General features: G+C 38.3%; 2 protein-coding genes across 4 annotated transcripts; both read left to right on the forward strand.

Annotated features, from left to right (window-relative positions):
• The first annotated feature begins 1,335 nt into the window (after positions 1-1,335).
• On the forward strand, positions 1,336-15,028 carry LOC146511780 (NLR family CARD domain-containing protein 3-like). 2 transcript variants are annotated; one of them, XM_085171861.1, is made up of 11 exons: positions 1,336-1,863; positions 3,225-3,355; positions 3,659-3,757; positions 4,093-4,191; positions 4,701-4,779; positions 8,512-8,740; positions 8,870-10,670; positions 12,188-12,361; positions 13,314-13,487; positions 14,216-14,265; positions 14,360-15,028. In XM_085171861.1, the coding sequence occupies exons 2-11, from the start codon at positions 3,225-3,227 to the stop codon at positions 14,902-14,904; spliced, it is 3,381 nt and encodes a 1,126-aa protein (XP_085027987.1). In that variant the 5' UTR covers positions 1,336-1,863; the 3' UTR covers positions 14,905-15,028. The 2 variants fall into 2 exon arrangements, with proteins under 2 accessions (XP_085027987.1, XP_085027989.1); XM_085171863.1 differs by lacking the exon at positions 4,093-4,191.
• A 21-nt stretch (positions 15,029-15,049) lies between these two features.
• LOC146511781 (programmed cell death 1 ligand 1-like) lies at positions 15,050-21,157 on the forward strand. Of its 2 annotated transcripts, none has more exons than XM_085171979.1 (7): positions 15,050-17,425; positions 18,582-18,890; positions 19,045-19,332; positions 19,527-19,615; positions 19,712-19,780; positions 20,327-20,433; positions 20,543-21,157. In XM_085171979.1, the coding sequence occupies exons 1-7, from the start codon at positions 17,356-17,358 to the stop codon at positions 20,601-20,603; spliced, it is 993 nt and encodes a 330-aa protein (XP_085028105.1). In that variant the 5' UTR covers positions 15,050-17,355; the 3' UTR covers positions 20,604-21,157. The 2 variants fall into 2 exon arrangements, with proteins under 2 accessions (XP_085028105.1, XP_085028106.1); XM_085171980.1 differs by having other exon boundaries at positions 18,608-18,890.
• The last annotated feature ends 943 nt before the right edge of the window (positions 21,158-22,100 follow it).

The following is a 22,100-nucleotide window of genomic DNA, read 5'->3' on the forward strand; positions in this document are numbered from 1 at the left end:
AGACATCTGCTGGCTAAATGGAAATGGATTACATTGCAAACATTTCACAGTAGTTACACACCTGCTGGTCAAACTTGAGGTGTGTCATTCTTGGCATATTTAGAATATTTCACTTTCACTTCTGAGCTCTTGTTACTCCTTTACTGGAAATCAACTCTGTGAAACTTCAATAAAATGGCTTTAGAAAACTAATAGGCAGAAAAAAAACAGCAGCATTTAAGATTGCTTAAAATATTTAAAACATGTTCTATGCTTTTTTTTTTGTTTTTTTTTACTGGCTTTTGTTTTTAAATGTTGTAGTGTGTTGTTCTGTCTACTTCTGGGCAGGTTTAGCTGATAAGATTAAACTTCCAAACAACAGGTGATACAGCATTCCAGCACACCCATGGAAGTGAGGTCATTGTAAAGACTGCAAAACACACAGTATGATCAAACCTTGCAAAGGGACACTTGCAAATGTCTGAGATGTTAACAGTTTTAACCCACCATAATGTTATAATCACTTGTTTTCCCCCATGTTTCACTTCAGCTGAAACAAATCACAGCAAAGATAAATATCTCAGATTCCTACTGAAGTGAAAGAACAACGGCAGACAGCTGAGCTGAAACTTTGCTGCTCTATAATATGGAAACTTATCATGCACAATAAAATGTAATAAAAACATTTTATCATTTACCTTTAAGACCAAAAGGCTAAAGGGCAAATGCTTTATCACCACACCTGGTTTGAGATTTAAATGTACAGGGTGTGTTTAATGAGAATCCATTTTGCTTATCCTTGAAATCTATTACAGGCACTTCACATGACTCACAGTTCATAATAATCCTTACATATTTATAATGGGCAGATATTTCTGCCTGAGTAACAACCATAATAGCTGTCCAAGGAGCTTGAAAAGAAAAGCGTCTGGACTTCTTTAAGTTGCTTGAAGACATTTTCACCTCTCAGTTCTCTTCAGTTCTAGGGTCAAATGGTGGAGAGATCACGCCATCATTTGACCCTTTGATTGTGTCCTTGGTCTTGTTGCTGTGAAAAATGAGAGCACAAATTAATTTATATGTTATAATGCAAGTTGATATTAAGATATTTTAATGGAATGTGGCATCAAAATATTTATTTTTCACGTGTGCTTTTCTTTCATATTATTTTTGCTATTATCAGTCATTAATAAAAATAATAATACATATGAGAGGTGTCCACTCTTAAATGGTAAGATTTTTATTGTCATTTTCTTTTTTATTATTTTAAAATTGGACTTGTACATTATTATTAGTAATTTCTGCTATTGCTACTAATTTATTCACTTTTATTACTACACCTATTACTACTATTATTGTAACTACTTCTATTTGAACTTCTATAATGAACAAATGACATTCTGGGAGTACAGTAATTATGATTGTAAATTGGGTTGGCTTGAAAATATTATAAAAGGGAGAACATACATACCGTACTGAATGACTGTTCAGTACAGAAATGAAGCCCAACAATCGTGTTTTACAGTCCCGTGGTCTCAGCCTCAGATACTCAACTAATCAAAGTGAAGTCATTTAAAAAATGAATGAACAAAAAAACATTTTTTTTCCTTCATTTCTGTCAAACAAAGCTGTATGAAACGTTTCTCGCGGTTAGTATCATGGTTGCTAGGCAACCTGAGCAGCGCGACGAAGGCTAGACCGTCCCATTTCACAAGCCTCTCACTTCCGCACTTCTCGTACTTCCTAGTGCGCACTGTACTCCGAAGGGGGCGGTCGCTGGTTTGGGACACAGCCATTGGCTGCAGTCAGGTGCTCTTGGCGTTTCAGGAAGCAGCTCGCCTGTGAGTCGGTCTCTAGTTTCCGGTATGGAGCCGAGATTCTCCTGTGAGTTTGCTTTGATTCTTTCTCGTCTTGACGACCTTTACGGTTTGCTTTCTGGGTGTGATTATTGCACAAGATGCAGTCATCTTATCAGGCTCTTACCTCAGGACACACGTTAGATAACTGTGTTTGAACAGAAATTACAGAACATACAGGTATAGATAATTGATTGAAATCAAACATCACAAACTATATCGAGTTTTTATGTTTTGGAAGAACAACGTACCGCTTTTTCCTGTCAGTTCTTTTAAAATAAAATTACATTGAAGTTTGATTTTAGCGATTCAGTCAGATTGTCAAGTTCAGGTTCTTACAAATTTTCAGTGTTTCGCTAACATGATTCCCAGTTTGAGCAGCTTTCTGCTCTGCTAAAAAATACGAAAAAAGTATTGACTTGTAGAACTGCAGGTATCAGATGATTAACTGAATAATCAGCTGACAGTAAAGATCCTTACTAATCAGATCGTTGATAATAATTTGTGTTTTGAAGCAACATCTGATGGGGGGATTTGATGTATAATCTTTGTTTTAATGATACTGAACTTAATAATTTTAGACTACCGATGCTGCATTCAGCTATTCAGATATTTTATGGAAAAAATATCAAAACCAATGAATCTAGAAGATAATCAGGCTGTCCTGATTAATCCTGGAACTTACAAACATAGATCATTATTAGATGGAAAATGCTTCTCATTAACAGCAAACCAATGTGTGCACAGTTTTCTGAAAAGTAACCGGGATTACTTATTGTGCAGCTTTAACACTGTCGACACTCTGAATCATGGATCAGCTGAAAAGATGGAAAATGTTTATACTGACTGAATATCAGTGCACTGAAGCTTCCATTCAAAGTAAACCGGTTTGTGTCAGGGAGTCATCCTGTGTGCTGATGTTCAGCAGGCATGTTGGGGTCCTTACTCAAAACAAGTAATGTATTACACATTGCTCATTACTTTTCTAAAAAGTAATGCAGTGCATTGTTTAAATCCTTGACGGAGAAAGTAATTCATTACACTATTCATTACATTACTTTCTTGTTAATCCAGAAAATAATCTGAAACACACTATCTGAAAATGAACAGCTATATATACAGACCTCGGGCTACAGGCTCACACACAAACACAAATAATGTATATATATATATATATATATATATATATATATATATATATATATATATATATATCTCACTATAACTAGATAACTCAAGAACCTTTGTAATGTAAGTAACCACATAATTGTAATTGTAATGTGATTACAGTAGTGTATTACTTTGTAACACCCAACACTTTTCAGCGCACGTGATGGAAAGAAGGATTTCAGTTGATGTTCATGTGAATAATTTGTGTTTCCTCTGCAGATGAAGGTAGAAAGTGTGCGAGCTGATGTGGAATTCCACAGCATGGATGAGCGTGAGGACAGAGAGGAGGGAGTCCCTCCCTCTAAAAGCACTCTGTGTGAGGAACATGAGATCCAGCCCAAAGCTCAGAGGTGACATGACATCTGTAAATATCACAGCGGAGCACTCACATCACTGCACCATCATTATTTACAGAAAAACTAAACGTTGACCTGGACCTAAAGTTAAAGAACGAGCTGAGCAGAAAATTATTTAATATTTCAAAGACATTCGTGAGACACAGAGTAAGTCGTTCTCAGGATTCAATCAGAGTTAGATAATATTTCACAAGATAGTTTGAGTTTTTTAAGATTTTGATTGTTTGTTAGCCATTTTTAATATAACATGGTCTACAAATGTAATTTCATATTGTTACTCATCATTCATTCTCACAGTTCCCATCAGCGAGCTGAACCCAGCTGTGTGTCCTTAAGAAGCAGCCATTCAAAGCAGTATGATATTACATTTAAAGAAGAAGCTTCTGCTGTGGAGAGGTAATCTGTGTCCAAATATTCTAACCGAATCTGTTTTTCTAAATAAATCTAAGAAATGTTTCATGTTGTGGTCGCTCAGTTAATTTCATTGGACATTCATCTGACGCATAGTAAGTAGTTCTCACTATTTAATTAGGTTTAAATAATATTTCAAAATGTTTTAATTGTTTAAGATTGAGATATTTTTTAAATATTTAATTCTATTGTAAACTGGTCTACATTTCTAATTGAATATTTTCTTTCATTCTCATTATTTACATGAACATATATTCACATTTTTTTCTTTTAGCATTTTCTGTGTGAGAGGATTTTAACAAATATTATTTTTCTTTCAGCTACCATCAGAGGCCTGACCGCAGCTCTGTGTCATTACAGACCAGCCATTCAAAGCAGTATGATATTACATTTAAAGAAGAAGCTTCTGTCATGGAGAGGTAATCTGCATCTAAATCTCTAACTGATTCTGTTATTTCTGAATAACTTCTCCAAATGTTTCTCGTCAGACCGGCTCTTGTCACACGTTTCTGTGTTCATATGTGATTTTGTGTGTGCTGGAGTTTTTCCACAAACACAACAGTCTTAATGAGAGCCTTTCCTGTCTATAATGAGCCTAACTGACTGTTTCCCTTTCTCTCATGCTCATGAGAGCATCACTGTGGTTGTTGGCAGAGTTCTGAGATTAATAAACATTGTAATGGTCCATGCACCCCAACACACATCAACTGTCAGGATCCTTAATAATTTTACAGCAAGTACTGTGAGGGCATTTATTGTTTTCACTGTCTGTGTCAGATAACACAGGGCACCTTCAGAGCTCCAGACATTAGCAGGAAGGCACTGTTTTGTTAGTCTGGGTGTTTTTTGGTATAACGTGGAGGACCAGTGGCACCTTGGGTAGCTGTTTATGGTGTGATTATACTTTTGCTTCATGATTCCTCCACAGAGTGGATCAGGAGACCTCAGAGGTTCCCAGTGGTCGGTCTGATCAGCAGCATCAAACACACCTGGACTCCATATTTGTGGTTTGTACATGCACAACAGCTGTTTTTACATTTATTCTCTTCTTAGTTATTTCAAAGTTGAGTGTGTGGGTTGTGATTCAGGAGGTAAAGCTGGTTCTCCTTCAAACAGAACGCTGTGTCAAATTTCAGCCTGCTCTAATCTGCATGCTGTACACGGTACATATGACAAACACTAGTTTCTTCTAGCATTGGAGATGAGGTAAGGTGAAATGGAAGCACAATTAAGCACAGTTTAATACTAAACTTATTTTTACTGAATAATATAAAACTTTGTGGTTTAGCCTTACTGGAGACTAATTCTACTTCTACAGATACATGTTTTTCTTCAGCTGCTGGTTAGTGTCTAGTAAACTATTTGGGTAGATAGATAATTGGAAACCATTTTGTTAAAAAACGTGTCTGGTCACGACAGATGACAATGATCCTGTTTTGTACTGTGCAGCTCTCATATAGAACCAGATGTGGTAAAAGTACAGATATTCTGTACTTAAGTAGAATTACAGATACCTGGGTATCTGAAATACTCCAGTAGAAGTACTGAAGAAACTTCATTACTTAAGTAAAAGTGAACAAGTACTGGCTCCGCAATATACTCAAAGTAAGAAAGTAGCAAGTATCTCGTCAAAGGAGCTTGCAAAGAAAAGCGTCTGGACTTCTTTGAGTTGCTTGAAGACGTTTCACCTCTCATCCGAGAAGCTTCTTCAGTTCGAAGGTCAAATGGTGGAGAGTCCCAGATATAAACCTAGTGGGAGTTTCCCCCCACAGAGGGACAAAAGGACCCCCTGATGATCCTCTAATCGCCTGAGCCAAGGTGTGAAACTGGGTGTGGGTCCCAATCAGCCAGAGTTTCGGGTGAGTTCATTGTGAAACCTGGCCCCACCTTATCATGCGAATTCCTGAGGTCAGATGGCCCAGGATGTGAGTGGGCGTTAAGGCGTCTGGGAAGGGATCTCAAAACTGGATTATAGATGGCAGAGAGTTGGTGTCGTAAACCACCGCCTCTGTTCAAAGATGGTCGCTCACAGTGGACATAGATGGCTTCTTTCACTCCTCTTTCAAACCATCTGTCCTCTCTGTCCAAAATGTGAACATTGGCATCCTCGAAAGAGTGACCTTTGACCTTTAGATGCAGATGGACTGCTGAGTCTTGTCCTGTGGAGGTGGCTCTTCTGTGTTGTGCCATGCGCTTGTGAAGTGGCTGTTTGATCTCTCCAATGTAGAGGTCTGGGCATTCCTCGCTGCACTGTACGGCATACACCACATTGTTAAGTCTGTGTTTTGGCATTTTGTCTTTCGGGTGAACCAGTTTTTGTCTGAGTGTGTTGCTGGGTCTGAAATGCACCGGGATGTCGTGCTTGGAGAAAACCCTGAGTTTTTCTGATACACCGGCTACATAGGGGATGACAATGTTGTTGCGTCTGTCCTTCTTATCCTCCCTTGCTGGTGTCTGATCTTCTTAAAGATTGAAAGACAAAACGCCAAAACACAGACTTAACAATGTGGTGTATGCTGTACAGTGCAGCGAGGAATGCCCAGACCTCTACATTGGAGAGACCAAACAGCCACTTCACAAGCGCATGGCACAACACCGAAGAGCCACCTCCACAGGACAAGATTCAGCTGTCCATCTGCATCTTAAGGATAAAGGACACTCTTTCGAGGACGCCCACTCACACCCTGGGCCATCTGACCTCAGGAATTTGCATGATAAGGTGGGGCCAGGTTTCACAATGAGCTCACCCAAAACTCTGGCTGATTGGGACCCACACCCAGTTTCACACCTTGGCTCAGGCGATTAGAGGATCATCAGGGGGTCCTTTTGTCCCTCTGGGGGGGGGGGGGATACTCCCACTAGGTTTATATCTGGGACTTTCCACCATTTGACCTTCGAACTGAAGAAGCTTCTCGGATGAGAGGTGAAACGTCTTCAAGCAACTTAAAGAAGTCCAGACGCTTTTCTTTGCAAGCTCCTTTGACTAGGATGACCTGGATGACTGAGAACCTTCACAGACATATAGCAAGTATCTCCTTGAAGGACATTTCTACTAACCATTTGTGTACAAAGCTAATTGAACCTTATACATTAGTACATGAGAATACAAATATTATTCAAATCATAATTTTAATTCTAATAAATTTACTCAATTTTATTCTGTTGTTTAGGTCACATGCAGTGAAAGAGAATTTAAAAAACGAAGAACTGTTTTTTGTTGCCTGGACTTTGCCTGCACACGTAAACAGGAAAATGAGTACAGTCAGGGGTTAAAGTTGGAGCTGGCATGTGAAGGGACCACAGTTTGTGGTGTAGTGGCTCAGTGTGGGGAAAAGAATCACAACTCACAAAAAGTTTTTATTGTGAGCTTCAGTAAATTTTTGCACAGGCTGTGTTCAGCTGATTTAATATGAATTGTTGAATTCAACAAACTGGCAGCAGTTTAATCAGCTATTTGAATGAATCTAACTATCATTATCTTAAATGCATGTTAGTCTACTGCGCATGATGTAACCCAACACTGACCGGCCACCGTGCAAAAATAAAAAGAATTTGCAATAAATTTGCAGAAAGCTAACCTCTTTACAAACTACCAGTGCTTTGGTGTAACATTTGAATAACACAAAATAAGTATAGCTTAGTTTGTTTTGCAGGATGACTGACAATATTAAAATACATTATTTACATTATTATTTACATTAAATACATTATTTATCAAAACACATCATGTACAGATCCAATATGTGGTTAAAAGTGACAACTGTGTCACTGAGCAGGCCTTACCTTTAAATCTAACTTCTCTTCCTCCTGTCCTGCCTTTCCTTCATCTTATCTCACACTCTTTTCTCTCCCTGTGAAAAACAGCAGCTGGACCTTTAGCTTGCAACACACTGTGAGACAAACTGCACACAAACAGTTTGAGTTTGCTGATGTTTGTGGAGCTGATAGAAATGTCAAATATTAAATTACCTGAGAGTTAAAAAAAATGTTACTTCCTTTATGCTCGCTCCTCTTCTGTAGAACTAACTAAATGTTTAAGTACCATGACCACAGTTTATGGACACGTGCACCATTCCAGCCCACTTAAACCCCTAAGTATAAATGCTATAGATAAACCAAAAGTAACAAGTCTGTTTTGAAAATTTAAGGAGTAGTAAGTACAAATATTTGTGTTAATTTGTAGGGAGTAAAAGAAAAAGTTGTCAGAAAAATAAATACTGAAGATACCTGACACATTTACTTAAGTACAAAGTATTTCTACTTTGTTACTGTACCTTATTATCCCAAAAGTGCACTTTAGAGTTTCTGAAAGTAAAATAGACGAGAAAACGTTCAGCTGTCAGGACTCTCTCGTGTGGAAACAGCTCTCAGTTTGTGTTTGGGAGACAGATGGCTGCTCTAGTTTTAAGATTAGCCTTAAAACTTTGCTGTTTGATGAAGCTTATAGTGAGGACTGAATGAGGTGATCATTAACCATCACTTAGTTATGCTGCTGAAGGCTTGGGCTCCTGGAGGACTTCCCATGATGCACTGATTACGTCTTTAATCCCCTCTTTTACTGCTTAAGCATTTATAAATCATCACTGCATTTTGTCTTTTCTCTTTTGTAGTTTGCATTTTGTTCTCTTTATTGTTCCTGGGTCTTTATACTTTTCATTTCTTTTTTTAAATTTCCCTATGTGTTGCAACTGCTTGTGTTTATGGGGTGACCAGGTAATTTTTAAAGTATTCTGTTGCAGCTGCTGGAGGACAGCATTGTCACTTTTGTGAAGAACGAACTGAAGAAGATCCAGAAGGTTCTGACTCCAGATTACCCAGAATTCTTAGAGAGTCAGAGGGAGGATGAGGAGATGTTAGAGAGTGAGGATGAAGAGCAGAGGAGGAGCAGCCGAGAAGCACTGGTTAAGATCACACTGCTCTTTCTTAGGAGAATGAAGCAGGAGGAGCTTGCTGACCGTCTGCAGAGCAGTAAGAGGATGCGTCTAAAGATTCATGCTATCTGATAAATGGGACATTTATTAATGGACCAATATATACTCACAACATATGCACTTGACAAGTCCTTGACTTATATTTTTTGTCTGTTTGTTCCTTCAGAAACATCTTTTAGGAACTTCCAATCGAGTCAAAGTGAGCTTAAATCAAAACTGAAGAAGAAGTTCCAGTGTGTGTTTGAGGGGATCGCTAAAGCAGGAAACCCAACCCTGCTGAATCAGATCTACACAGAGCTGTACATCACAGAGGGAGGGACTGCAGAGGTCAATGATGAACACGAGGTTAGACAGATTGAAACAGTATCCAAGAAATCAGATAGTTCAGAAACAACAATCAGACAAGAAGACATCTTTAAAGGCTCACCTGAGAGACATGAACCAATCCGAACAGTGCTGACAAAGGGAGTGGCTGGGATTGGGAAAACAGTCTTAACACAGAAGTTCACGCTGGACTGGGCTGAAGACAAAACCAACCAGGACATCCAGTTCATGTTTCCATTCACTTTCAGAGAGCTGAATGTGCTGAAAGAGAAAAAGTTCAGCTTGATGGATCTTGTTCATCACTTCTTTCCTGAAACCAAAGGATCAGGAATCTGCAGCTTCGAAGACTTCCAGGTTGTGTTCATCTTTGATGGTCTGGATGAGTGTAGACTTCCTCTGGACTTCGAAACCATTGAGACGCTGACTGATGTAACAGACTCCACCTCAATGGATGTGCTTCTGACCAACCTCATCAGACGGAATCTATTTCCCTCTGCTCGCCTATGGGTAACCACACGCCCTGCAGCAGCCAGTCAGATCCCTCCTCAATATGTTGACATGGTGACAGAGGTTAGAGGGTTCACTGACCCTCAGAAAGAGGAGTACTTCAGGAAGAGATTCAGAGATAAGAAGCAGGCCTGTAGAATCATCTCCCACATCAAGAGAACACGAAGCATCCACATCATGTGCCACATCCCAGTCTTCTGCTGGATCACTGCTACAGTTCTGGAGGATGTGCTGAAAACCAGAGAGGGAGGACAGCTGCCCAAGACCCTGACCAAGATGTACATCCACTTCCTGGTGGTTCAGGCCAAAGTAAAGAAGGTCAAGTATGATGGAGGAGCTGAAACAGATCCACACTGGAGTCCAGAGAGCAGGGAGATGACTGAGTATCTGGGAAAATTGGCTTTTGAACAGCTGCAGAAAGGAAACCTGATCTTCTATGAATCAGACCTGATGAAGAGTGGCATCGATATCAGAGCAGCATCAGTGTGTTCGGGAGTGTTCACACAGATTTTTAAAGAGGAGAGAGGACTGTACCAGGACAAGGTTTTCTGCTTCATCCATTTGAGCATCCAGGAATTTCTGGCTGCTCTTCATGTCCACCTGACTTTGATCAACTCTGGTATTAATCTTCTGGAAGAGAAAGAGATGACATCCCAGAACTCTGAAACAAGAGATCCTACACCCTTCTACCAGAATGCTGTGAACAAAGCTTTACAGAGTACAAATGGACACCTGGACTTGTTTCTCCGCTTCCTCCTGGGACTATCACTACAAACCAATCAGAGTCTCCTACAAGGCCTGCTTACACAGACAGGAAGTAGCTCACAGACCAATCAGGAAACAGTCAAGTATATCAAGGAGAATATCAATGAGAATCTGCCTGCAGAGAAAAGCATCAATCTGTTCCACTGTCTGAATGAACTGAATGATCGTTCTCTAGTGGATGAGATCCAACAATCCCTGAGTTCAGGAAGGCTGTCTACAGATAAACTGTCTCCTGCTCAGTGGTCAGCTCTGGTCTTCATCTTACTGTCATCAGAGGAAGATCTAGATGTGTTTGACCTGAAGAAATACTCTGCTTCAGAGGAGGCTCTGCTGAGGCTGCTGCCAGTGATCAAAGCCTCCAACAAAGCTCTGTAAACAAACTCATTGTCATCCTTTTGTTTTGAAAATATTGATTCTACTTTTCAAAAAAGCAGGCATGCAAAATTCAAGAAACCTAAATAGTGTAATGGGTGCTGGCACTTTACACTGCTCACATAGGCGTAACTTTTAAATTAAATGGTCATATGCACTCACAATCAATTGTAGGATATTTTTAATGTTTCATAACAACAGAAAGTATTAGCATTTCTGGAAAATATCATTATAGATAAATTACCCTCAGTTTGAGCCTGTTGTTAAGAAATTTCAGGTTCACTTTTCTTGGAGCAGTGTTATATCTTTCTGGCCGGACTCTATGTGCTGGGTGACTGAGAACCTAGATAGACAACAACAACAACAACAACAACAACAACAACAACAACAACAACATAGGTCTGATATCTCAGCCCCCTAGAATCAGGTTGTTCACTCATGATTTTGTTTCTAAGTCAGGAGGTTTGTTTTTCAATTCTAATCCTTATAATTTAGTCAGCAGACTGTAACTTTTTCTTCTTTTGATGGTACTGAACATAGCTCAGTCTCAGTGTAACTAACCTTCATCATAATCCCTTATCTTATTGTTTAAATCTCTATTATGTCTGCTATGATATCTAGTTAGGAGGAAAAATTTGGACTGCACAGCTTTTTACAGAGACACTTTTTTGTATACACAGTGCTTGGATTACTAACTCCAGTCTAAAGGTATGTTTTTAGAACAACTAAAGTACAAGGCAGAGGAGGTGGGGCTCCCAAACATTAAGTGCTGCCCTTTCTGTTTCCTGAAATAGACCAATCAAAAGAGAACTATGCTTTTAGGAAGAGTAGTTTTAAAAGAGAAAGGTCTAACCTGCTTGTTTTAGAAAGGGTTAACTAATGGTCTGCATTAAGGATTGCTATGTGATTAAACAAGGAGCTGTACATAGGAACAATAATCACAGTTTAAAATCAGGAAAATGACCACCAGTGGTGTATGCTTGTACCAGTGAAGTGGGTACTGAACTATATCTGCCAGCTTTGTATAAGTACTGTAGAGGCTAAGCCTATGCTTGAAGCCACTGAGGTGTTCGTTGGTGGGGGTGACGCGATGTCACTGTTAAGCATTCATTTATTAAACTTGATGCAGTTCAATAATTCCAGCCTTACTCATCTTGTCCTTTAGATTCTTTATTTTCACGATTTAACATAGCAGTGCAGCAGTCACAAACTGTTCATGTAAAAGTGTTTCTCACACACAACGGTTAAATATGTGTGTCTACCTTAAATACTTTCACATAAACATACAGAAAAACTCTAAAGGTGACCTCTAGCGGCATACATAAGGTATCAACCCAAAAATGGCTCCTACAAGTATTTTGACTTACTAAGAAAATGTAAAAGTATTCTGGTTTTGGTCTAAACTTAAATTAGTTTTTTACTTATTCACAAATTATGACTTTATCAAGGAAATATTTGTTTTTCTCATTGAGTGTCAAAATAAAAGTTTTACTTTTCTTTTCTTTTTTTTTTACAGACTGAGTGGCTGTAACCTCTCAGAGAGAAGCTGTGAAGCTCTTACTTCAGTTCTCCGCTGTCGGTCCTGTAGTCTGACAGAGCTGGACCTGAGTAATAATGACCTGCAGGATTCTGGAGTGAAACTTCTCTCTGCTGGACTGGAGAGTTCGCATTGTGCACTGGAAACTCTGAGGTCAGGAATCCGACTTTTTCTCTGATCTTTTAAAAGCGTAATTATAATATTGCATAGACAGTTCAATTTTAAAGCGAAATTTATCTTTAATATAAAGGAATGTACAACAGAGCTTTTAATGTAGTTGTAATTAAACCATTACTTAAAAGGCCTTTACATGATCCAGCTTATAAGCTAATTGTAGGATAATTGCTAATCTTCCTTTCATTAAAAAACATCTGAAGAGTTCTTGTAGGTCAGTTTTAGGCTTTAGAGTTCATTATAACACAGAAAGAGCACTGTTGAAGGTTAATATTGATCTTCTTATGGCCTTTGACAGTTGACTCATCTCTGTGCTTGTCCTCCTAGACCTGAGTGCTGCATTTGATATAGTGCATTATACTACAGAGGCTAGAATACAATGTTTTTATTAAAGGAAATTGGCTACAATGATTTGAATGCTGTTTATCGGATGGATTTTAATTTGTTCATGGAAAAGTGTTTCTCACACACAAAGGTTAATCTTCAACTTCTACAGGCCTCTATATTTTTATGTTATATAAAGTTCACTGTAATAATTCAGAATAATTATTGTGGATTATTTTTTTACAATTAAACAACAAACAATACTGATCAATATCATTAAATTTATAAACATACTGTTTCCAGAGTCAGTCTAACGTACAAAGCCCTGAACGTTCAGGCACCATCATATCTCAATGACCTTACGGCATCATATTTTACCAACAGAGTCTTTTGCTCTCCCTGTAGTTCTTGGATCAATATAGTTTCTAGAGTTTCCGAACATAGATGTGCGTCATTACACAATTCAAGACAACTGGTGTTATCTGTCTAAATGATCACATATGAATAAAGCTAAACTGAAGTGAATGAATAGATGGCTGTGTATCACGAAAAGAAAAAAGCTTCAGTGAAGTGTTCACAGATGGATTGTTGTTTTTTGTGTCTTCAGTCTGTCAGGCTGTCTGATCACAAAGCAAGGATGTGTTTCTCTGGCTTCAGCTCTGAGCACCAACCCCTCCCATCTGAAAGAGCTGGATCTGAGCTATAATGATCCAGGAGACTCAGGAATTAAATTGTTGTTAAGTGGACTGAAGGATCCATGTTGGAAACTAGACACTTTAAGGTATGAGGAGAATGTTTAACAGTGGAGGAAACATTTTCTGTGCCCTCGCTTTGTTCCTGTTTGTTTCATAAAGATATGACCTGAGCAATCACAAATGCAGATGCACAAATTGCTCACAACAGAAACGTTAGTCGGGTTTACCAGTAATGACGTATTTATGCTGAAGGCTGTAAATCAGCATTGGATGCCTGTGATCTTTGGGCCCTCAGGCATGAAAATGATTGCATGGTCTCAGGAACATGCTGACATTGTCTCTGAGGCAAAACTCATTTAAAACAGACTGATATTTTATGGCCTAAGGCCTGCAAAAAAAATCAGTAAATACCAGTAAAAGGTCACAGAGTGATTAATGTTCTCTGTCATTTTAAAGCAAACAAGAAGAGGACAGAATAAAATAACTGAGTACAGTATCTGCAATGAACATATGAGTATGCTAGTAAAGGACATATATGGGTTATTCAGTGCTGACTTAAGCAGCACCTCAATAAAAGTAATGAATCAGGGTAGCAAAAGGATCTTGATGATATTCTCTTTGCTTATTATCATATTATCAATACAGTGCTCAGCAAAATTGTTGAACCAAGGTTTGACGTTATCTATTTACTGATATGAAAATCAATCCAACTGCCGCCTCAAAGAACTGAAAATCCATTAAAGTGTCTTTGTGAAAAAGTTGGACTGTGTGTGCATGCTGAAAGACGGCGGTATGACCCCTCTCCTCCTCTCAGGGTGGAGCCGGCTGGAGTCCGATGGTTGAGACCAGACGGTCTGAGGAAGTGTAAGTTTTAACTATTTTCAAACTGTTGCATCACTCAGTCACATCTCTGATGTCATCAAAACGACAACATTGTTGTGTTTGTTGTCTCCACCAGATTCCTGTCAACTCACAATCGACACAAACACAATAAACAAATACCTCAAACTGTCCGACAACAACAGGAAGGTGACACAGGTGAAGGAGGTTCAGTCATATCCTGATCATCCAGACAGATTTGATTACTGGTATCAGCTGCTGTGTACAGATGGTCTGACTGGTCGCTGTTACTGGGAGGTTGAGTGGAGTGGAGGGATCGATATATCAGTGAGTTACAGAGGAATTGAAAGGAAAGGCGACAGTAAAGACTGCGTGTTTGGAAGGAACGATCAGTCCTGGAGACTGGAATGCTACAGCGATGGTCGCCCTCGTTCTGTGTGGCACAATAACAGAAGCATGTCTTCCTCCTACTCCTCCTCCACCTCTTCTGCCTCTAACAGAGTAGCCGTGTACGTGGACTGTCCTGCTGGCGTTCTGTCCTTCTACAGAGTCTCCTCTGACACTCTGATTCACCTCCACACCTTTAACACCACATTCACTGAACCTATTTATCCTGGATTTGGTTTCAATCCTAATGCATCAGTGTCTCTGTGTCCTGTTTAGTATGAAGAAGCTCCTTCTGTTAGAGAAACACCAACTGTTTTCTGTTTCATTCACTCAGAAACGCTTCATTGACTGTTCTAAACTATTTCTTACAAACGTGTTCCTCTTAAAGAAGAAGTTTTGTTGTTTTTCTGTCATTTTCTAGTGAAAAGCTTCAGTAAATATCAGTATGTTGTGTTTTCATGATTTAGTTTATGTCATCTGTAGATAAGACAAAATGTGATACTGGAGAGGAACCACTGAGCTGCAGGGATTTGTTTACACCTGTCCAGTGACCACAAGCGAGCCTGCAGTCAGGTTTGGCTTCATTTCATCCATATTTACTGACTGCTATAATGATGAAATAACAACAAGATTACAACTTGTCTGTGGTTACATCTGAGGAATTAAATTATATAGTTATATAAGCTACATTAAAGTAGCTGTCTAGATTGCACAGTCTTTAATTGATTTAATTATTTAGTTTTTGTTTTGTTTTATTTAGTAGTACAAATTTTACAAAAAATAATACAAATACGGGAGGAAATTTGGGGAGTTATGAAGTCTGACAAAAGAAATTATTTTTAAAAAGTAAAAAAGAAAAAAGAAAAACATTAGTAGATTTAACTTGATCCTTTTTTAACACTGGTGCAGCAGCAGCATAATGACTGAGATCAAATGCATTTTTCTGACTTTTCTGTGGAGTCTTGTATTATGAACAAACAGTGCTCATGAAAAAATAGTATGAACGAGATAGATTTAAAGATATGTGTAATTTATTTTGTCATGAACTGTTTGGTCTGTCAGTATCACTGGAAAAAACTGCAGAGATTTACTTCACCTCAGTAATTTAATTCACTGAAATTAACTGAATCTGTAGCATCATCTCACTGTTTAAAAATTATCATGTGACCAAGTCTTTCTTACGGAAAAAAGTAGTCAGCACAACAAAAACAAGAGATGTAGATTATTTGTAATGTGTATTAAATAAAATAAAATTATGTCTTTGTCACAGTTAAGTTTAACTAAAGCAGCAGAAATTTTAAATTTTCTTTTTTTCACGTTTTAAAACAAAAATCCGACTCCCAACTAGCCGGGCTCCCCAACCTGCAGGGTTGACTCACTGTCCTTCTGTCTTTACATCAGTGAATTTTAAAGGTTCTTCTGCGAGGACCTGAAAAACTCCTTGATGGAGTTTGATCCTGAGCAGCTAAACTTTAAACTGTCTTTTTATAGATGTTGTATATTTTTAGTGACATCTTCTGGTTGAAAGTTTGCTACAACACCCAGCAGTTTAGCTCACACGCAAACCTCAAGCACTCTTAAACTTGAGTAATAAAATGAAAGAATAAATATATGAATTTTGTATTTTAGCAATAAGTAAATGTTATTTTTCTGCACATTCAGTCACCAAAATCACCTCTTTCCTCCCAATTCTGATTCTCAGTTTGAACTTTAGCAGGTTGTGATGGTGATGTCTATGTGCCTAAATGCATTGATGTGCTGACATATGATTGGCTGATAGGATATTTGCATTCATGAGCAGCTGAATAGGTGTACTTAACAGAGTGGCTGGTGATTGAATATTATACGTGATTTTGGTGTGCAGTTATGAATCGATTTGCTAAATAACTACAAAAAGCATGACATGATTCTCTTGCACTGTTGCTCATGCTGTTTTATGAAAGTGATATTTATTGATTAACATAATGTGATCTGCACTCGTGATTTGAATGCACTGAAAAGGTTTACCTACAAAGTAACCTATGCTGGATCAGTAATCACAGGCACTCGGGAGTCCTACCTTTTTTTGTATAAATGAAATCAATGTTTTTAGTGTTTAGCGTGTGCGCATGTGTGAGGGGAGGACAGTTTCACTCGAATCCTGGATTGTGAGAGCAGCTAAAATAAAGAAAGACGCAGTAAAAGGTTTGGTAGCATTTCAGAGAATGACTCTTCTTGTGAAAAGTTGATGATTGACAAGTCATTCTTTTCTTCTTACCACACCTAGCTATTTCAAACACTTCCCTGAGTCATAGTTTGAAAACACTTGAGAGCGTCACAAGCAAACAAACAAGCTCAATGAGTTTTGTTCTGAGCCAGTAACATGTTGGTTCTTTTTTCAAACACTGATGAAGTAACAGGGAGGCAACTAGAACTGAACGAGCTAATGACTGGGATCAAGTCCGTCGTGTTTTTGACCATGCTGAACTGTCGGTGGATAAAAGGAGTTGAGTGAGGTGTTATCTTATGCGTGCATACGCATAATACCTTATTCTAACCATTATAACTAACCATTATCATGGTAGTTATTATGAATGGATCTAAACATACCAGGAAACAATATGGCAGGCTAAAGAGAAACAGTTCATTCTGTGGGCGTGGAGGCAGAAATCTAGAACGCCAAAACTACATGTTCAAAGAGAGACTTCTTTTTTCTTCTGTTATGAAGTTTGATTCAGCAGCAGGAATATGGAACTGAGCAGGATAATCGGGGTCAAGTGTGTTGTTCTGGCTTTTCTGTGGACTCTTACAAATGGAGGTGAGTGAGGCTGCCATGACCGTCGTTAATACAGGTGTGTTTCGGGTCATGGTGGTTTTTATTCAAAGAAAAAATGAACATGCCAGAAAATATGACGAGCATTTAGAATTACAATAAGAAATGTATTAATATTTTGTTTGTACTCCTCAGAAAGTTTATATAGATGGTATGTCTGAAGGAGTTTGTTTTTTTTTACTTTGACGTTGCATGACTAGTATTTTGTCTAGAAATCCAGTCTTCTGTTATGTTCCGTGATATAAACTTTAATGGCAGAAATTTCAGAGATATTTGTGCCCCAAGACTTTTTTTTTTCCGCAATTGTGTTATTTTGTATGTGCATCATTCATTAAGAGATGAGACCTGCTATGATGCATAGTTCAGAGATGTGACACTAACAAAAAGACAGAAGACCAAGCTGGAGCTGGAACAGTTGAAGATTTTTGTTGGCAGTGACCCGGATGGACAAGATAAGAAAAGGGTACATCAGACGCTTAGGTTGACACAACGTTAGAGACTCAAGTCTGAGATGGTTTGGACACATGTAGAGGAGGGATAGTGGGTATATTGGACAAGCGATGTTGAATATGGAGCTGCTAGGCAGGAAGAAAAGAGGAAGAACATAGAGAAGATGTAGAGAGAGAACATTCAAAGGAAGATGGTGAGGATATGGAAGCAAAGGGAGCAGCTATAAGAATCATTATCTATTCATCAAATTTGGAAAATCCTGGATCTCTTGTGCATCATTTTAGACACGTGTAACTAAATTTTAAACACTTAAGATAACGTTTTTTGAATAGTGATTTGCTACAAAGTCCGAGTTCCTATTCACCTACTGTGTTAGCGTAAACTTTAAAAATGGTATCGCATGAGAAATGTAGTTTTTGAATTTGACCTTTGTGTCGGCATGCATTCCAGCTGTCACATACTTTTGTTTTCTGCGTGGGAAAATGTGGAGTATGTAATGTTGCTACCAGAATGACACATCTTTCAGCTTTCAGCTACATTCAAGCAACCAGCTTGGTTTTGTATTTTCATAGTGTTTAATGTAGACACCAGGTTTTACTGGTGGAAAAACTAACTATTTTTAATTTAATTGTTAGATTTCAGAGAAATGTCCTCTAAGTTGAACTGTGTTGGGTGTCTCTTTGTGTTGCAGATACTGAGGTGTCCTGTGTTTTCCAGGAAAGTTGCATCTTACCCTGCAGTTTCCAGGGTAGCACTGATGCAGTTATCAGCTGGAGTCTGCTCAAGGCAAGACATGTTTCCATCCTCTCCTACAACTCCAAACAAGACCAGCTTACACAACAGGATGAGCACTTTAGAGGCCGGGCATCATTATTCAAAGACCAGATATCCAACGGAAACGCCTCACTCCAGCTGACATCAGTGGAGTTTCAAGACGAAGGCAGATACAAATGTGCAACAGGGGGAAACAATGATTCATTTATCAGCCTAAAAGTGGACGGTACGAGAAACATACAGGAAACACAAGACACTTATTTTTTACTATATATTTGCATGAAGATATATAGCAATCTTTGTCTTATAAACAAAAGACATTTCAAGAAAAAATAATTTTTTTAGAGTAAATAATTCATAAAGTATATCTTTTATGACAGCTCCAGTCCGTGAGGTCAACATTGAGAAGGCAGAAAACAGGATCACCTGCAGCTCTGAGGGGATCTACCCCGAACCTGTGCTCACCTGGTCCACCAGCCGTCAAACCGTCTTCAGGAGCACAACCATAGTCCAGCAGAGTGGACCGAACAGAGAACTTTATAACATTAAGAGTTCTGTGATATTCCCTGACACCAAACATGACTTTACTGATATGACCTACAGCTGCACTGTCAGCACTCGCAGCAACCACAAAACAGCCATTTGGTCAAACCGCAACCTGAAAGAAGGTAAGTGTGTTTTAAGATTTGTGCTCAGTCAGTCAGACTCAACCAACCAAATAAAAAAATGTTCTGCAAAAATCTTCAGAATTTTTTATTAACAAAATACATATAATAGTTATTTATATTGATTATTAAATAAGTAAAATCAACACTTTTCATTTGTGTCTGTTTGTGTTTGTGTCTGTGTGTGTTTGCTACAGGCATCGCTAAAGCCATGGTGGCAGGCGTCATCATGATTGCGGTAATCTTAGGCCTGATACCGATATGCTGCAATAAATTTAACAGTAAGGTAAAGACAAACAAACAGATATCAGGAAGGGTATCTACTTCTGAAATTTGGGGATCTGTTGTGTTGATGTGTTGAATTAATAATGCAACATTTTAGATGCACCAGAGCTGCTCAGTGCCAATGAGTGTGCTGCCTACAGTGGAAACAGGATCAGTGGAGTTACAGGTACAGACAGGGACAGATGTTGCAATGAGCCCCCTTAATCTGACCAAACTTTACTTAGAAAGTCCAAAATTTAATTCAAGCCATTTTAATTCTTTAAAATAAATAAATAAATAAATAATAATAATAAAAAATACTTTCATTTCTTTTGCTTTTTTTTTTTTGTTTTGTTTTACCTTTTCAACTGTGTTTCTGTATAATGTTTGAAATGTATGTGGTAGTCTAAATTCTAAACCATTTTCAGTTTTTTTTCTTTTAAATGTCCAACGTTGATCTTTTTTTCTTATAAAAACGAAACAAACCAATAAAATTATATATTTCTATGCTTTAGCCCAACATGTGCAAGTTCAAAAGCAAAAGAGTAACAACACAGTGGAAGTATTTTAAAATGTTTAAAGTCATGTCAAAAGGAAACTGTTCACACGATTGTATGCAACCCTTTAAAAATGATATTAAACTTATACAAAAGCCTTTTTAGTACATGATTTAATAGCTGTACTACTTGCTATAGAACTAATATAAACTCTTGGATGACAAACTTTTCTTCAGTCCCATCAGGCTCAGCAGGTTCCTGATGCTTCAGAAATATCAAGTCAACTCGATTTGGTCCTGACAGAAAAAACTTCAGAGGAACTGAAAACACTGATCGCTCCTGGGTAAATCTCTCTCTCGCCCGTTCTTTTTAATCCAGCGTATCTTTGGTTTGCTTTTTTGTTTATTCTTAATGTATTTCAGGACAGAATTCTTTATAATTTCATTTTGCAGTCACGACCATGAGGGAGATGATTTATTACCAAAGGCAGCAGCAGAACCCACAGAAATGTGAATCCTGTAGAAACACGGCCTCAGACAATGTGACCTCTTCATTTATTAAATGATTTTTAAATGTATCTGTTAAATGTACCTGACTCAGTATCATTAAATGATGCTGATACACTCTGATGTCTTTTCTGTTCTCCATCAGTGACACTAATGCTCACTTTGCACATGTTGGTGAAGTTCTTTGATATTTTGAGGTTGAGATTACAGCGTATGGTTCCTCCTCATCTACTCGATAAACTGATACAAAATAATCAAGCAGAAAGAAAAAGTCACTCATTATATTTCATAACACATAAATTATGTGGCACGGTGGTTAGCACTGTTGCCGCACAGCAAGAAGGTCCTGAGTTCAATTCCAACATCAGGCCGGGGTCTTTCTGTGTGGAGTTTGCATGTTCTCCCCGTGTTTGCGTGGGTTCCCTCCGGGTACTCCGGCTTCCTCCCACCGTCCAAAGACATGCAGCTTGTGGGGATAGGTTAATTGATTAATCCAAATTGTCACTAGGTGTGAATGTGCGAGTGAATGTGAGTGTGAATGGTTGTCTGTCCCTGTGTGTTGGCCCTGCAACAGACTGGCGACCTGTCCAGGGTGTACCCCGCCTCTCGCCCTATGACAGCTGGGATAGGCTCCAGCGCCCCTGAAAAGGCTAAGCGGAAGCGAATGGATGGATGGATAAATTAAAATGTTTACTTGTATAATAGTTTTAGTTGTTTGTTTTTCTTTTATTAAAAAAACACAGTTTTGAAATCTGGAGGTTGTAAGCAGCACGTCTTCAGTGTTTTGTAAAAACATTCATAAATATTAAATGTTTAAGACTTGACTATGATTTACTGTTTTATTATTTGTTGAAAACTTATTTTTGCTTTTTTTACTGCTAACGTTTTTATGGACTGTCACATGGTTTGTTGTTAATGCACCTTTTGGATGTCTACACCTTCATGTAGTGACTTTATAAATTTTGATGTTTGCATTTAGAAGTATTAGTGCCATTAGTGTTTGTACTCTTACTGAGCTCATACGAGACTACAGCATTTGCAGTAAATGTACAGTAAGTCATCAATACTGAGTTTATTGTAATGCCCACCCTGCTTACAGACTGGTGAAGGCTCTCATGCTCACAGTGACACCTACACATAATCTGAAGTTAAATAGCAAATTTGGTTATATTTAGCAAAACAAAAAAGTAAAGTAAGTTTGACTTTGCTAAACATATTTTTTAGTCTTAAGTACAAATTTCCTTTATTAAAGAAAAAGTTTTCTTATTAAAAAAAATACAGTCCTGTCTGTCAAGAGATTTATTCTAAAGACACTTCTTCATCTAAGAATCTAAAGGTAGAAACACACAGACGCTGCAGCATTTACTTGCAAGGGCGATCACAGAACGCTCACACCAGAGTGGGGGCCCTGTGATGTGCGCTTTGTTCTTGCACTTGTCTTTATTTATATACAAAAGTAATACAACAGTGAATACGTCTATTCATAGGCAGAGGAATGTTAGTG

This window comes from Neolamprologus multifasciatus, chromosome 9 (genome assembly GCF_963576455.1).
Source record: "Neolamprologus multifasciatus chromosome 9, fNeoMul1.2, whole genome shotgun sequence".
In the NCBI taxonomy this organism is placed as follows: Eukaryota; Metazoa; Chordata; class Actinopteri; order Cichliformes; family Cichlidae; genus Neolamprologus; species Neolamprologus multifasciatus.

What these genes read in the sequence shown, in the direction of transcription:
- LOC146511780 (XM_085171861.1), top strand. Translation starts at nt 3,225, where the DNA reads ATGAAGGTAGAAAGTGTGCGAGCTGATGTGGAATTCCACAGCATGGAT. An exon ending in GAAGCTTCTGTCATGGAGAG is followed by an intron (nt 4,192 to 4,700) that starts GTAATCTGCATC and finishes ATTCCTCCACAG; the next exon opens with AGTGGATCAGGAGACCTCAG. An exon ending in AAAGCCTCCAACAAAGCTCT is followed by an intron (nt 10,671 to 12,187) that starts GTAAACAAACTC and finishes TTTTTTTTACAG; the next exon opens with ACTGAGTGGCTGTAACCTCT.
- LOC146511781 (XM_085171979.1), top strand. Translation starts at nt 17,356, where the DNA reads ATGGAACTGAGCAGGATAATCGGGGTCAAGTGTGTTGTTCTGGCTTTT. An exon ending in AAACCGCAACCTGAAAGAAG is followed by an intron (nt 19,333 to 19,526) that starts GTAAGTGTGTTT and finishes TGTTTGCTACAG; the next exon opens with GCATCGCTAAAGCCATGGTG. An exon ending in CAGGATCAGTGGAGTTACAG is followed by an intron (nt 19,781 to 20,326) that starts GTACAGACAGGG and finishes ACTTTTCTTCAG; the next exon opens with TCCCATCAGGCTCAGCAGGT.